This window comes from Bos mutus, chromosome X, assembly GCF_027580195.1.
Source record: "Bos mutus isolate GX-2022 chromosome X, NWIPB_WYAK_1.1, whole genome shotgun sequence".
Classification (NCBI taxonomy): Eukaryota; Metazoa; Chordata; class Mammalia; order Artiodactyla; family Bovidae; genus Bos; species Bos mutus.
The window spans coordinates 1,270,478-1,285,991 of record NC_091646.1 but is presented as its reverse complement, the minus strand read 5'-3'; the positions used below and the strand labels follow the sequence as shown (position 1 = coordinate 1,285,991).

The 15,514-nt window shown below is 52.8% G+C and overlaps 2 protein-coding genes across 7 annotated transcripts in view; one reads left to right on the top strand and one right to left on the bottom strand.

The window, feature by feature from the left end:
• The window catches only part of BCORL1 (BCL6 corepressor like 1), a 60,605-nt gene extending 55,137 nt beyond the window's left edge, over nucleotides 1-5,468 (top strand). For all 5 annotated transcript variants that reach the window (XM_070365381.1, XM_070365377.1, XM_070365378.1 and 2 more), the window contains one exon: nucleotides 3,235-5,468. In XM_070365381.1, the coding sequence (XP_070221482.1) occupies nucleotides 3,235-3,517 (283 nt within the window). In that variant the 3' untranslated portion in view covers nucleotides 3,518-5,468. The remainder of the gene's footprint in view (nucleotides 1-3,234) is intronic.
• A 3,751-nt stretch (nucleotides 5,469-9,219) lies between these two features.
• ELF4 (E74 like ETS transcription factor 4) overlaps nucleotides 9,220-15,514 on the bottom strand; it is a 39,800-nt gene continuing 33,505 nt past the window's right edge. For both annotated transcript variants that reach the window (XM_070366155.1, XM_005908291.2), the window contains 2 exons: nucleotides 14,812-15,189; nucleotides 9,220-13,984 (listed from right to left, as the gene is read on the bottom strand). In XM_070366155.1, coding sequence (XP_070222256.1) covers nucleotides 13,180-13,984; nucleotides 14,812-15,189 — 1,183 coding nt within the window. In that variant the 3' untranslated portion in view covers nucleotides 9,220-13,179. The remainder of the gene's footprint in view (nucleotides 13,985-14,811; nucleotides 15,190-15,514) is intronic.

Below are 15,514 nucleotides of genomic sequence, written 5' to 3'. Positions count from 1 at the left end.
ACAGGAAGGAGAAAATATGACCAGCCCAGCCTGACTCTCCAGCCCAGATTAGATATGTTCAGAGTAGCTCTAGATGCATTGACTATGTGTGTTTTCCAAAACCAAAATCTCGATTCACTCTGAAGAATTTTTGTGCTGTTTCTGGGTGTAACAGATAATCTGGGAGATATTTGGGCTGGTGAACTATTAGAATCTCTGAAATATTTTTGTGGTTTCTGGGGACAGCCAGACAGAATATTTGAAATTGAGATTCTTGGAAAAGCCAGGACATATGTTTGCCATAGCTGTGGGGCCACTGGAGTCCTTACGTAATCCACAGGCTGGTTGCTCATTGCCTTAATGTTGGTGAGGTGATGGCATTGCTGCTGTCCTCTCAGATTACCACACATATTATAATGAGAATCACCCATTTTCAAAGACTAGAATATATGTGGTACTTAGCATTAGCGTGGACCCAATGTCACCTTTATTTGATGATTCAGAAGAAAGCTCAGCAGTCTGCAGGGCCATGGCCATGCTGGTTAGGAGGATACAGAATACACTGTCCTTTTGTTCCTGTGCTAGTGCTAAGTTGCTTCGGTTGTGTCTGACTCCGTGGAACCCTATGGACTGTAGCCCACCAGGCTACTCTGTCCATGGAATTCTCCAGGCAAGAATACTGGAGTGGGTTGTCCATGCCCTCCTCCAAGGATCTTGGCCTCCATCATTAAGTGTCCTCTTCTTGGTGTCTTCACATATTTCAAAACCTTTGCAAACACTTTTAAGTATACTTGTTCTTTGAGATCAGTTTTTGAAATATCAGACCCTGTGTTTTTTTAAGTGAAAGCACATGAAGTGCACATAATGGGGGGCGGTGGACAATGAATTAGGAACCCTTTGAGGGAGCCCCTCACTTGGCGACTATAACCACTAGACCACAGTTTCTTTGCATCCCTTCCCCCCTGGCCTGATAAGAATAAAAATAGCCTCTATGATGACACTAGTAGGGATCAAGTTTCAGGGGCTTTTGGTCCTTATTCTTCTGGGCATAAGCTGATCCCCGAGGGCGGGGCTGGGCCTCTGGGATATAGTATTGCACAGTTAATTAATTCCTCCAACATATTCAGCACCTCCTTCTCTGAAATAGGATCTTGGGCCCCAGGCGGTAAAAGGACCAGGGTAGTGTGCTTTAGGTGCAGACAGAACAGGGGCAACCAGGGGCTGAGCGTCAGTAAGCAAACTGGGTGGCAGGTGGGTATTTGGTTGAGAGCTTCGTCCCAGCAGAGCTGGTTTTCTTGATGCTACATTCTCGAGCACTGCTTCTGAATCTGCCCTTCCACACAAATGTGACATCGTGTAAGAATTTGTGGTCTTAAAAGGTGGGTAGGGTGTTATATACTGATGACTCTGAGGCCCTGTGGGCTTCAGAAGTGCCTCCTGACTCATCAAAGCAAGACTGAATTCTGATCAGCACTGTAAGTGTTCTGAGGGGGTTTTCCTCCATTCTTTGAAAGCTATGTCCAAGGATCTGGCATCTGAACCCCCTTTCTCTTAACCCAGAACACCCCATTCCCTGCTTGTGTGAGATGATAGAGGTCACTGTCATTCGGAAGAAATGCTGCCTTTTAAGATTAGGACTGTGGGTCTGGGGAGAATTTTTAGGTGTGTACAGAACATTCAATTCCAGAATCATGTCTTAAGCAGTTGCACCAGGTCAAACCCAGAGTGCTGGAATATAGCTCTGGCCTTCAAAGACTCTCCAGTCTGGTATAGGGCACAGACAAGTATACCATGAACTCTAATAAAAGACGACATTCCTAAGCAGATTTATTATTGTTAATCATACAATAGTTCAGAAAGGTGTCAAAGGAAAAATATAAGTTCCAGTCCACCCCCAAGTTCCCCTTCCTGGACAACAGTTTGCATTTCTTTTATATTCTTTCCAAAATGGGCTCTGTTACCGGGTTATAATAGGGGTACAAACCAAGTGCCAGGAGACTGTGGAAGATGGGACAAGTAACTGGTTACATCAGAGAAAGGCTTCACGGGTGACAGGGTGTCTGCACTGGGCTGCCGAGGAGACAAGGAGGGAGGGTATGGCATGAGCAAAGGCACTGAGACTTTCAAGTTCAGAAAACAGGGCTGTCCTGCATTAAATGGCTGGTACTTGGTGGGGTGGGGGTATACAGCCTGTGTGTGTGTGTCTGTGTGTGAGTAAGAGAGAGAGATTGGGTGGAGATAAGGCCAAAGGGATTGAGTGAGGTTTGTTTGGAAGGTCTTGCATAATAATCATGCTAAAGAGTTTGAAGGGTTTTTTGCTGGAGATACTAGGGATCTATTAAAAGTGGTTTAGTGACCGAGTGAAAAGGTCTGATTTTCTTTTTAGAAAACGAAGAGTAACTGAGGATCCAGTGAGGGTGGGTGGGGGTGTGGAAGAGTGACTCTTGGCAGAGGGAAACCAGTTAGAAGGCTGATGCAATATAGTCCAGGCTAAAAGTGGCAAAGGCTGGAAGTGGGACAGTGGAATGGCGGATGGCGAGGAAAGACAGCCTTGGAAACAGGGGCCACTAACATGGGGATGCAGCATTTCTTCCTGGTTTAGTCAAAGCTAGCGTTTGGCCCTGGGCAGCCTCGCAGCCCCCCTCCCAGCTGTCCCCAGGCTGCCGCCCAGTCGGGTGTGCTCAGCAAAGTCAGACTAGCTGTAGCTGTAACGTGAGCTGCAGCCCTGCAGAAACGATGGTGCTGCCGCTGGAGAAAAAACTTGTCTAATGCATTCCAGAGCCAAAGAGAAATGCCTTTTGGATTACCCGCAGTTTAGGCCTTTCTCCATGGCTCCCCCTCTGCTGGGGAAGATCTTGGAGAAGAAGGAGGCAGGGGAAGCAGGGGTGAGACAAGCAAAGGGAAACCAGACAGGCTGGCAGGGCTTTCTGGGGGGCAGAACTGGTCCCCACAGAGGGTAAATTCCAGGTCACCTGGGCTGCAAAGGCTGGGACGCCTGCTCAGGGTTTATGGTTCTGGAAGGCCCAGTTCCCCCCTATTCCCACTTTTTGGAAGGGGTCAGTCATGGGTTGAGGGCTTGCCATTGAGCTAAAAGCCCGGGGCCTGCCAGCGTAGGGGACAGGAGAAAATTGTCACCTCTGCGACACCCAAGCAGTCAGGGGCTTAGCGGAGGGGTAGCCAGGCCAGCGCCCAGTGCCCGCCCCCCACCCTGTCTCTTCTGCCCCCTCCCTTAACTCTCATTCTTGCCTTTTCCAGGCCCTGCAACTGGTTTCTCTTTACCGACGTCCTGAAGAGGCTGAAGCTTTCCTCAAGGATCTTTCAGGCTCGGTTCCCGCACTTTGAAATCGCCACCTTGCCCAAGGCTGAGTTCTACCGGCAAGTGGCCTCCAGTCAGCTGCTGACCCCCGCCGAGAGGCCTGGAGGCATGGATGGCACCTCTGCCCCGGGCTCCTCTGAGACTGTGGAGCTGGTGCGGTACGAGGTGGAGCTGCTTCGGCTCCTAGGGTCCGAGGTAGAGTTCCAGCCTTGGAACAGTTGACCGGGAAAACAGCCCCTCCCTTTTCTTCTTTCTCCTCCCAAGTTCACCCCTCCCCCACCTCCCATGTTTTTCCCCCACCGAGCACCAGACTGCAGAAAGAGGCAATAATATGGACCAACAAGAAGCCGCCTTATCGATGCCAGCATTAGTGACTGGATTTTTTTTTTTTTTTTTGGTTACAGTTAGTTCTCATCTCCCTGTCATCGTCATTGTTGTTGTGGTTGGTGATGGGGGTGGAAAGTTGAACTCCACGTCTGAGGACAAGAGGTCCCAGGGGTGGTGGGAGGTGGCGCCAGGGTCCCTTGGACTGGCCTCCTTGTGTGTGACCAAGACCAAACCCGGGGCCCTGGGTGGCCACGGCCTGTCCGGAAGAGAAATGAGAAAAGCCCGAATCTCTGAGCGCCCCCTCCGTTCCCCTGTGTTCTTTTGTCTTCCATAGTATTTATTTTATTAGTATTTAATTTGTATTGTTTCATTGGTTTCTGATAAGTCTGTATCACTGTGACGATTTGAGACAACTTGTTGTATTGAGGGACTTTCTTCACCTCCTTTCTTTGTCTTTCTTGATCAAGCTCTGAAGCTGTTTCCTCCCTCTGAAAAAGTTACTCCCAGGATTTTTTCCACCACTGGGGAGGAGGCAGGGAAGGGTGGGGGCCATTGACTTGTAAAAGTAATGAAGGTGGTTGGTGCTGGCCCAGGCCTGGGGGGTTGGGGGTGAATCCTGAGGCTTTGGTGCTCACCCCTCCCCCAATCCCACCCCCGACCCCCGTTCACCCCCCCTGCCCTTTGCAGCAGCCCTGCTGTTTGGAGATGCTTGTTTACTGAGGGAGGGGAGGATTGTGGGAGTAAGGGGTTATTAATAAGTTACTCTAATGGAGAGTTGAGAATGGGTCTTGAAGGATAAGGTCACCTCCTCCTCACCGTCCTCACTGCCCTCAGAGTGCACAATATAGGTTTGTTCCCACAGTTTCTTCCCCTGCACCCCTGGCCACCCTACCCCACCCGGGCCTTGCCCTCCCTGATACTGAGCCTCTCAGCTCCCTCTTACCCTTGTCCCCATCTCTCCTCCTTGCCTTTGAAGCATCCCTTTCTCTTCTCTCTGTCCTCAGCTCCTTCTCCCTCTGCTCCCCCCCTCCCCCGCCCAGTTCTCCTTTGGAATTTCCAGAGGGCTCTGGGATTTCCTGCCAGATGTTGAACCCAGGCCTCAGCTGTTTCCTAGGTGAGGGCAGGAGACTGGTTTCCTGCGGCCCGGCCCTACCAGGTCTCCCTCTCAGCGCTGGGTTTGTTGGTGGAGAGAGAGAAGGAGGGGTTTGGGCTGCTTCCTTGCCCCAGCCCCCTCTGTGGCATTGTCTTTCCCACTCTTGTTCTTATTTTTCTACCAATTGCTATTTTTCCGAACAATCCTTGTAGAGAGTATGTACCATCCAAAAGCAGGAGGGCCTCCCTACGGCCGGCTCTGGTTGGAGATGGTACAGTTTTATTGTACAGGTGCTAAAACAACAACAACAAAAGAAGAAAATGGAAAAAAAAAAGACAAAAAAAAGGCAAAAAAAAAAAAAAAAGCCAGTTTGAGGATGGGACAATCTGTTCTCCGGAGACTCCTGACCCTCGCAGGAGGATTGTTGGTTATTTTCTTTGTATTGTGTTTGTTCTTTGTTCCCGGGGGGAAGTTCTAGGCCCCCTTCTGTAGGACTGCTACCCACCTCCACCATACTGCCCAGTTGGTTTTGAACAGTTGTTCTCCTTTTTAAAAAAAAAAAAATATATATATATATATATATAAAGTTGAGGGTTTTTTGGGTTTAATTTTCTGGTTTTGTTGGGGTTCATGGTATTGTGTGGTTTATTTTATGTTTGCCTTTACTTTTTGCATTTGGGTGTGTATTTTGGCTGCCCTTTATGTTTCATTTTAAGCAACTGGCTGTGGAGTCAAAAACACTTGCATACTGAAAAACCTGTGTCAGGGCTTCTGTCTCCTGTCTCTTTTCTCTGCTCCCCGTATTGGCTTTTCTGTAGTTTAAAAAAGATGGGTATCCTTATGAAGTCAGTGAGGGAAGCCCTCACCCTGCTTTGCAGTTTGGGGTCCTTATCAGCACGGCAACTGAGAGCAGGTAGAGTGACCAGTGAGGATTTGGGTCACCTTGGCAAGATTTGGAAAGGAAAGGCAGGTACAAATCCTGGGGAGAAGTGAGTACCTGCGTCAGTTTGGTAGGCTGCGTAGGGGTGCCCCTGCACATGTGCACACATCGCTCAATCCCCAGAGGAGTGTGGTCAGAGGGAGGGGCCCTCTTTGAGGTGGCTGTGAGGGATGATCCTCTTTAACTCAAGGAAATCACCTGCCTGCCAGCACTGTTTCCTGCCCTGTGTGAGCAGCAGACTTCATGGTCTTGTTACTCACTGCCCTCACTGTCTTGCCGGTGTCCCCTCTGCCCCCCTACATAGTGCAGACCTTCCATGGTTCTGCTTTCCTAAGACCCACCAGCTTTGGAGGCAAGATGCCCATCCTAGACTTTACAACTTTTCTCCCTTCTTCTGAAAACCAGCAGTAGAAAGTATGATTGTGACTTGTGACTGCTGGCTCCAGAATGAGCCTGTTACTGTTTGAAGGGAAGGGGATGTCTGTAGGTCTGGGATGAGGCCCTTGTAAGCTATGCTCTTGGGATCTCTCACTGTGGCTGCCGTGTCTGGAGAGCCATGTCATGTACCAGCCAGGGGGTCTGTCTGTCTGGCCAACAGGAATCCAGCCATCCTGCCCCAGGAGTGACCCCTGAGTTGCTCAGATGGAGGAGCAGCATTAATCCTCCCAATTGGCTTTCATTCCCCACCTCCTGATCCTGAGGCCTCAAGGCTTCCCAAACAACACCTGAGGCCACGTGGTGAATGCGAGGATCCAGCTAAGCCCAGGATGCTTTGGGAGCTCAGCTGGATGGGCTAGGGCACAGAGGTGGTCAGAAGTAATGCCTAATTGACAAGTAGCAAAATGGGAATTGGGGTGGCAGGGAGGAACCCTTGAACTAAGGGGACATCTGAGCACAGGCTTGGAGACAAAGAAGAAGGGTAGTATGTGCAGGAAACTACAACTCCAGTCTCACTGCAGCTGGAAGGTACAGGTGGGGAAGGAGAGTGTAGGAGCCCTGCCAGCCATGCCAAGGAGTATGGCTTTGACTTTTGCCTGAGGTGATGGGGAACCATGAGAACTCTAAACCAGGTAGTGACAGAGGTTTTTCCTTTTTCTTTTAATACATTGGTAAAATATGTTGGAGGTAGGACAGGCAGAGGGAGGGGAAAAGGTGATTGCCTGATTCAGAACAAAGGATGAAGGGAGAGCTTTAGGGGTATAAGGATTTCCATTTAGAGCAGGATGGAGATGCAGTGGGCAAAGTCAGAGTGATTGCAAAGGAATAGGTGATGGTCCTTTGCGACTCCTGGACAGCCCTGGGCGTTTGAGTGTGTGGGCTTGCACACACCCCTTTATTTCTCTGGAGAAAGGAAGTGAGTTGAAAGCCACGCCAAACAGCAGTTTCTTATTTCCTTGCTTTTGGGCTCCCTTCTCCACACCTTTCCCGGAGCCTTCTCACGGCTCTTCTGCCAGAGTGGGAAGACCAAAGATGGAGGAGTGGGGGTGAATCCCATAAAGCAGGAGATGAGTTTGCATTCCCGGGTTCGGACTGGGGAGAGGACGATCACCTCTTATTAAATGATCTAATCCTTTTCAGTGCGGTCTCAGGGAAAGAGCTAGCCCACCACTTCCCACCTAGGCTTATAGCGGGTGAGAGAGAACCTAGTATTTCGAGCCTTCATTATTCCATCTGCCAAATGGGGCCCAATTTACCGCCAATGGAAGAGAAACATACTGAGTAACCATGGCTGTTTAGCTGAAGTTAGTTCCTCCGACATGCTGAGGTCGCAAGCCTACAGTTGATGGTCTTACCAGAGTGCTTCTCTTTGAGGTGCTGGGTTCAGAGGGAGGCTCTCGGAGTCTCCATACTCCGAGAAAGGACGATCCGCTTTCACTGCAGCCCTATTTGGGTTGGGGGAGGGCGGCGAATTGGGCGGCAAACTCCTGCCCCTTGCATACTTTAACCCACGACGGGGAAGACTGCTGGGCATTTTATTGTGTCCCATTCCTGCTCTGGTGGCTCAGACGGTAAAGCGTCTGCCTACAATGCGGGAGACCCGGGTTCAATCCCTGCGTCGGGAAGATCTGGAGAAGGAAATGGCAACCCACTCCAGTATTCTTGCCTGGAAAATCCCATTGGCGGAGGAGCCTGGTAGGCTACAGTCCATGGGGTCACAAAGAGTCGGACACGACTGAGCGACTTCACGTTCACGTTCCCTGCTAAGACAAGTGCGTGTATGTGTTTAGGGAGGACGGAGTCCGCCCCAAGGGCAGTCTGCTTAGCAGCCAGCGGGAGGCGCCAAGTGCTCGGGCCTTCTGGACCCCGCCATGGGGCGGGGCGGGGCGGGGCGGGGCGGGTTCCACGTGTTCCCCTGGACCACGGGTTTCCCCGGTGAGGCGGACTGGCAAGCCGCAGCGTTGGGCAACCGGGCTCGGATGCCTCCCGGGCCGCGCGCTGGTCCCCCGTAGCTCAGGGTCTCGCCACGGGCGGTTGGGGCCCTCCGCGGGCAGAAGGCTGTCGCGGGCGCCTCAATTGCTCTCCGATTTCAAGGTTGAAAGCGGCGCTGCGTGTATCTGTAGCTAAAGGCAGGCTGCGGTGGGAGGTGGGCCAGGCCGGGAGCCCTGCGGCTGGTGGCTGCGGCCCGGGCTCACTCCCGCCACCCGGGAGAGAGTGCAGGCCGGCAACCGAGGCCAGGCCCGCCGCGTGCTCACCTGCTGGTCCTGGAGGCTACGGGTAGGGGGCGACGGGGGCGGGGCCAGGGCGCGACCGGCCAATGGGGAGAGGCTATTCGACTGTTAAATTCCCCCTGGAAAGTGGAGGGGGAGGGGGCTGAGGGGAAAGTTCCAAGCTCCCGAGAAATGGAAGGCCTGCTTGGGAACCAGAGCCGCCCAGGGACAGTTTGGGGCGCAGAGTCAGGATAGAGGGACAGGAAGATGCCGGCTGCGGCCGCATCCGCCGGGAGCCGCAGGCCCCGCCCTGACCGCCTCTCCCTTCCCGGGCTCCGCTGGGCCACACGCCCGCCTGCGCCGGCTCCATAGCGCCACCTGCTGGACTCCGGCCGCGCGCCTGGCGTGCCGAGGCCGAGGCTCTCAAAGGACCGACCGCGTTGGCCTCCCTGGCCTGGGATGGCTGGGGAATGAGTTCACTCACTTCGGATCCAGCGGCTTTGGAGCCGGAGGCAACCGCCTCTTTAAAAATACATGATGGGGTCAGAGGAACGACGATCGTGAGAATCACTTCTTGTTCTGTCCCTCCTACCGGGGCTGACATTTCCACCACTCAAGTGACATTTCCACCCAGGTATGAGGAAATAGCGATGAGTCTGTCCCAGGAAGAAGGCAGCAGCGAAGGGCAGTTCAGAGCCGCCCCAGGCACCTAGTGACAGCAAGGCACTGCTGGAAGCAGCCTTGGGCTCCTGTTGTCCTGGGGTGGCCACAGACATGGGCAAGGGAGGCAGCTGCCTGCCATGCTCTATGAGGGGTCGAAAGCCGTGGTAGGCCCCGTGTGGGTGTCCTTTCCCGGCCTCTCTGGCCTGCCTTAGTATAGCGCTGGAATCTCATGATTAGAAACAGGACCCATTCATTCTTTTAATAAACATTTATTGAGCACCTACTGTGTGCCAGGCACTGTGCTAGGCGCTGGGGATACATCAGTGACTAACACACAGTCCCTGTCCTTGAGGAGCTCACAGTCTATTGGAGGGGAAACATACATAAACACATAGCTAAGGCGCTACCATGTGCTAAGTGCTACAATAAGAGGTATATACAAAGTGCTGTGGGAGCTCAGAGGAGGGAGTAATGCATCAGCTGTTGGGGGTGAGGAGCCAGTCTCTTGACTCCATCAAACTATTGCAAAGGCAGGGGCGCTGTTGCTACACGACCCTGGTTGAAATGAACCTTTCTCCTGAGGCTCTCCTCTAGCCCTCTCCCATAACTACATCAGCACAGGTTAGTTTATCAGCTTAGCTAATTTAACACTTTGAATAGGAAAGAAACTGGACAGGGAAGTTTCTTGAGAGGCAGGGGATGTTCAAAGTAGTAACAACTCTTGGGTGCTAAGGCCAGGGGTGGGGTGGGGGTACCATGAGGGCACTGAGCCAGGGAGGGCCGGCCCTGGGCAGTGGAGCACCCGGGGTGAGTGTCTGTGCAGAGGGGAGGTCGGAGGTCACCTACCTCACTTTGGTCCCCCTCTCTCCCCAGCTCAATCAGTAACCGTCCGTTGACGCTCACTAGATGCTTCGTAGTGTGCCCTGCTACGGGCGACAGTCCCACTCCCCTCAGAAGGTAACACACTAACTGGGGAGACTACATAAGTCCAGGCCATTGAAGATTTAAGTAACAGTTTGTCATTATTATAGAGGCGATGTCACAGGCTGCTCACAGTCAGTTACCAAAGAATGGCACTTGCAACATACTTCGAATGAACTCACTTAAGGGTAGGCTGGTCTGGGGAGGCAGTGTCAATGAACTGAGCCTTGAAGGATGGGTATAATTTGATGAGTACTAGCGGGGTGGGACGGAGAAGGCAATGGCACCCCACTCCAGTACTCTTGCCTGGAAAATCCCATGGATGGAGGAGCCTGGTAGGCTGCAGTCCATGGGGTCGCATAAGCTTAACTGGACATGACTGAAGTGACTTAGCAGCAGCAGCAGCAGCAGGGTGGGAAGAGCATTGTGGTTGAGCAGAAGCAAGAAAAGTAAAAGTACAGAGGGAGGCAACTCCAACAGAAGCAGGTGCAAAGGTTAGTGAATCCATCCGTTTGACTGGAGCAATACAAGGGGTCAGGGGAGCAGTGGGAGGTGAATGGGGAAGTAGGCTAGGACGTGATGGTAAAGTGCAAAATACTCCTGGAACAACTGCCCTGAGCCATCAAGTGCTCCCAAATCCCTCCTCCAGGACCCCTGGATTGCCTTGTGAGTCAGACAATAAAGGGTTAATGCCCAGCCACTAAGAACAGATTGGAAGTTAAGGATTTTGAGTATTACCCCCATTTGTAGGCAGTGAGAAGCCCCAGGAGACTTTTTGGCAGAGGAAGAATAGAGCTGGGGCCCTGGCAGGTTGGAGGGGGTGACTCAGATCACACTGGGGGACTGCTGATATGTCCAGGGAAGGGGATAAGCTCTGGGGGAGGCTGAACAAGGCTGGAGGCTCTCTTCAAGTGTGGAAGAATGGCTGGATTGGAGAGACGTGGCAAACCACACCGGATTTGAGGCAACGAGTAAGGGTCAGGGTCAAGTGAATGTGGCCAGCAGATGGCTCTGAAATGTCAAGCTTAGAAGGTCAGGACAATAACAGAAGTAGGCAAGTCATGACGGCCTTTTTGTCTGGAATGGTTTTGTGTGTTGGAAGACTTCCAAAAATCCATTTTTGATAGAGGGACAATCTTTGAGGGTCTGACAATCATCTAGGTAGAACTATCCAGGAGAAATGTGAGCCAGAAGCTGAGAAGAGTAGGGGCTGGGCCTCTAGATTCCATACCCAACCTGAAGAGCCTCACTGGAGCCAGGAGGATGGCTGAGGCTCGTGGGGTGCCCACAGTGAATGTAGATGTGGAGCTAGAAAGGGCACAGAGAGGGTGACAGAGGAAGGGGAAGTAGTGTCATGTGCTGTGAGGACTTACAAGGGGCCAAGAACTATGAAGAAGAAATTTGACATCATCTCCAGGGTATCAGTGACTTCAGATGAAGAGTCCTATGGGGTTCAGGTGAGGGGGCAGGGCCACTCCTAACCCATGTGGCACCTTTGTGTAAAGTTGTTTTCAAAGGTGACCCTTTCTCAAGATGTTTTGCTCTCCACCACCAGGAAGCTGTCATCATAAGCTGATTTTATTAGAAAAAGGGACATTAATGCCAAGTGCTGGAGACATGTAAGAAATATACCCGCACAACCATACATGGTTCCCTCCCAGGGTGGAGAAGGGGGAGAACAAGAGGTGACAGAGCATGATAATGGGCTTGGCAGTGACCAGAAGGAGAGAGAGAGAAGGGCAACCAGGGGAGGTAGTGAGATCAAGTGGCTGGTTTTGTGTCAAGGACACAGCAAGGGTCCTGAGGCACCAATTCACAGTAACCACATTTACCAGATCCTATCGCTGTTTCTGAGGCTGACATAGTAGAGCTCTCAGCCTTGCTCCCAAACCTGGCAGGAGAGACAAAGGCAAATTCACAGAAGAGAGAGGGGAGGGGATCAAGGCCCCCTGCCGAGGGGTGGACTTTAAGAGATAACTGGCTGACCCCCTTCTCAGAAAGAGGAAAGGTGGAAGGAAGGCATGCGGAAGGACAGAAAGGACAGGAGCTCACAGGTTCAGGCCCCATCTTCGTGGAGGAGGAGTCAGGGTGAAGTGAGAAGGCTGGCTGTCAAGGACCTCGGCCCACTGGAGGAGGTCTACTGCAGCCATAGAGGAAGTGGGTACGTGGGCAGACCTGTGAGGGGAATAGAAAGCAGGCTGACCAGCAAGGAGGCACGAGCAGGGACGGAGGCAGACCCCGAGCATGTGGTTACCCGACGTCCCCTGCACCGCCTGCCAGCAATGGATGGCAGGGGCGAAATTAACCAAGACGGAAGCCAGGATTTGGGATGCAGAGCAGGGTGGCCGTGAAGGCTAGAATTACAGCCCAAGCCCTGGGTGCAAACATCCATTATTTAGTCCCCTTCCCCTGGGGACCTTGTGGCTGAGTCTAACCCTGGAGGGGCACAAAACACTCTGGGGAGATTAAGGATTTGGCCTGCTAGCAAATGACTGGTGGGCAATGAGGCTGAGCCCAAGAAGACCTCGGTCTAGCCTGTGGGGCTGCTCCACAGGGCTGAATTCCTTCCCTCTCTTCAGGGTTTTATCCCACATGGCTTTCTCCTTGTCCCCTACAATTCCGTCTTCCCCAACAAACACACCCATCAAAGCTCTCCTCCCCAGACCTACCCCAGCTCTGTGACATCTCTCCAGATTTGGGGGCTCAAACCTGTACCCCATAGTCTCAGAACAAATCTTGGCTTGTACAAAGGGAACTGGAGAATGCTTTCCCTCCAAACAAAAAACTCCCCATCTCTGTGGCTGACCTTCAGAGAGACACACACCCTTGAAGACCTCACAGCTACACCCCCATCCTCACCAAAGAAGACGCACAAGTACACACAAATACATACAGAGATATTCACATATGGCATAGTAAATACTCTGCAGAGGGAACGAAGATGGTGGAATACAGCCAGGTAAAAAGACTCTTCTCATGAAGCCCCTACCCCAGCCCTGGTTACAAACATCTCAGAAGGTTTGCCTCCATCAGGAAGTCAGCCCATTACCCCGACAAGAGCATATCCCCTAGTACTCTTAAAAGCCATGGTCTGACACCAGGGATGCTCCAACTGGGCCTGTCTTGGCCATGGTGACACCAAGCAGGGGTGGCATGGGGGTCTGGTGTATTGACACCCTGCTGAAATGTAAGGGCTGGTGTACTACTTCAGTCAGTCTCTCTTAGAGGAAGTCCGTGTACAAATGCTGCTCAACTTTGCCTGGCAGTCACATTTCCCCCTGACCCCCTTCATTTACATGTCATGAGGCTCCATCTTAATGAGGGAAGTGGGGTTGAATGGGGAGATGGAGGCTGGGGTTGGGGATCTAGTCAGCAGGCTCCCAGGTGTGCTTACGTTAGGCTCAGCCATAAACAGGGACCCTGAGCTCGAGGAGAGCTCAAGTTCAGCCACTGGGGTCAGCCCAACAGTGGGGCGGCTGGGAGGAGACAAAGTCTGGTTTCCCAGAAGGCTCGGATTGTGGGAAGCCCTTGAAACTACCTGGCTTGGAAGTGGCTGAAGGTGAGCCTGCTCCCTCAGGAGTTCCCTGAGGGTCTCTTCAGAAACCAGCAGGCCCTCCATGGGGGCCCCAGTCATCATGCCCTGCACATAGGACGAGGGCCTCAGTGGCCCCTCCTTGACCCCAGGGGCTGTGGTGGCACCGGAAGTTCTGATGAAGGCCGCAATGACAGTCCCAGGGGCCTGAGAGCTGGGCCCCGCTGGGCCAGCTCCCATGACTGAGGGTGGTGCCGGATTGGTCGGACGGTTGGCCCCAGCCAGAAGCTGGGGGAGGCCACTGAGAATCAGCGGAGCCCCTGGTGCTGCCACCTGGTTCTCTTGGAAACTGGTGTTCAGGGGGAAGGAGGTCTGCAGAGTGAAGGTGTCCTTGAAGGTGGAAGCAGGTGGAACACTCTGGAGAACGAGCTGGGTTGAAGCAGTAGTACTGGCAGGAGGCCCGTTGGTCAGCACTGTGGTCAGCGGGATGGTCTGCAGGGTCAGGGCCGAGCCCGACCTGACGGGGGCCACTCCTAGGTGGATGCTGCTGGGCACGGCAGAAGTACTGAGGAGAAGCAGAAAGCACATTTGGTTCAGGGAGGAGGTGTGGAAGGAGGGCACTGGGGGAATGGGGCAGAAGGTGTTTCAGCCACTGTTTGTTGGGCCCTTAGCTTGGGTCAGGGATCATTTAAATGGTTCGCATGTGGGATCTCACTCCATCTTCTGATCAGCCCATGAGTTGAATAAGATTAACAATCTGATTTTCCTGCATGAGGAAAGAGGCACAGAGAGGTTATGTAACTTGCCCTAGACCACACAGCCAGCAACAGGGACACACCTAGGCTTTCTGCCTCCAGAGACTGTGTTCATCACCACTGCAGTGCACTGACATCCCTCTTCAGAAGAGCATCCCCGTGGCCCACATCAGCATAGTAACAGGTACACACGTATAACCCAGACAAAGGCCAAACTTTTCAGGGAAAATTGGAGGGACCTTAGTGTGGACAATTAGTAACAAGAGCTTTCCTGGTGGGCTTGGTAGGGCCTGAGGAAGGCAGAATGGCACGTTCTCTGTTACCCCTTTTCTGGAGTAGAGGAGACTTGTGGGGATGTGCCCAGGAGAGGAGGTTCTTGAGGAGCACCCTGGGGTAACAGGAGTAGCCCCAGCTGGCAACAGAAGATGCCCCAGGTCAAGGACTGGCTTGGCCATTTGTTATTTTGGTGTGTGACCTCAGTCAAGTCACCTTTCCCTCTTTTAAGCCACGAGTGTCCCACTGGATTCCCAGGGATGCTGTGAGGGTCCCAGGAGTCAGAGACAGAGCACAACTTTGCAAGAAGCTGAAAATGTCACCATCCCTAGGGGAAGACTTAGAACGACCTGGGCGCCCTTACCTCACAGCTTTGGTGACTTTGGCCTGGCTCTCTGGTGGAGAGACAAGCATGGCGGAGGTAGTGGGGATCTCTTCGTCTATAGACAGTCCCAATTCCAGACTCGCAGATGGCTGGAGACCAACGTGCTGCACCTTCGGCTTTTCCCAGGAAGTGTCACCCTTGCCCTGCGGGGCAGCTCTAGATGAGACCCGGGAACTGGCTCTCCGGGAGCTGCCACCAGAGGAGGTGGAGGGAGCAGAGGCCTGAGGGGATGTGGCTGTGACCTCGCTTCTCTCATCCTCGTCTTCGATCACCACCAGGTCCTTGGGCATCTCCTTAAACTGGTACACCAGCCTCTGCCCTTCCACTTTGGCCAGGATGCCTCGTTGGTAGTAATATCTGGGTGAAGAGCAGGGAGTGTCAGGGACATAGTGCCCTCCAGGACCGGTGGGGGGATGCAGATGGGCGCCCTGAGCAAGGGAAGGGACACTTTGGACTTAGAAGGCTTTTATGAAGTTTCTGAGATCTCCCTCTGATGACTCAAAGGGTCCATGAAAGGGGATTTCCAATGCTGACCCTCATGCTGCTTTGGGGCAGAGGATGGGGTGAGTGAAGGATGGGAGGGGGTGGAGGATGGGGGTTCAGCCATCCCCCAGCCTGAGAGACCGACTGTGGGTAAGTCAGACCCATCTTCCTTGGTCCCTGGCTTGCAGAATGTGAAGGA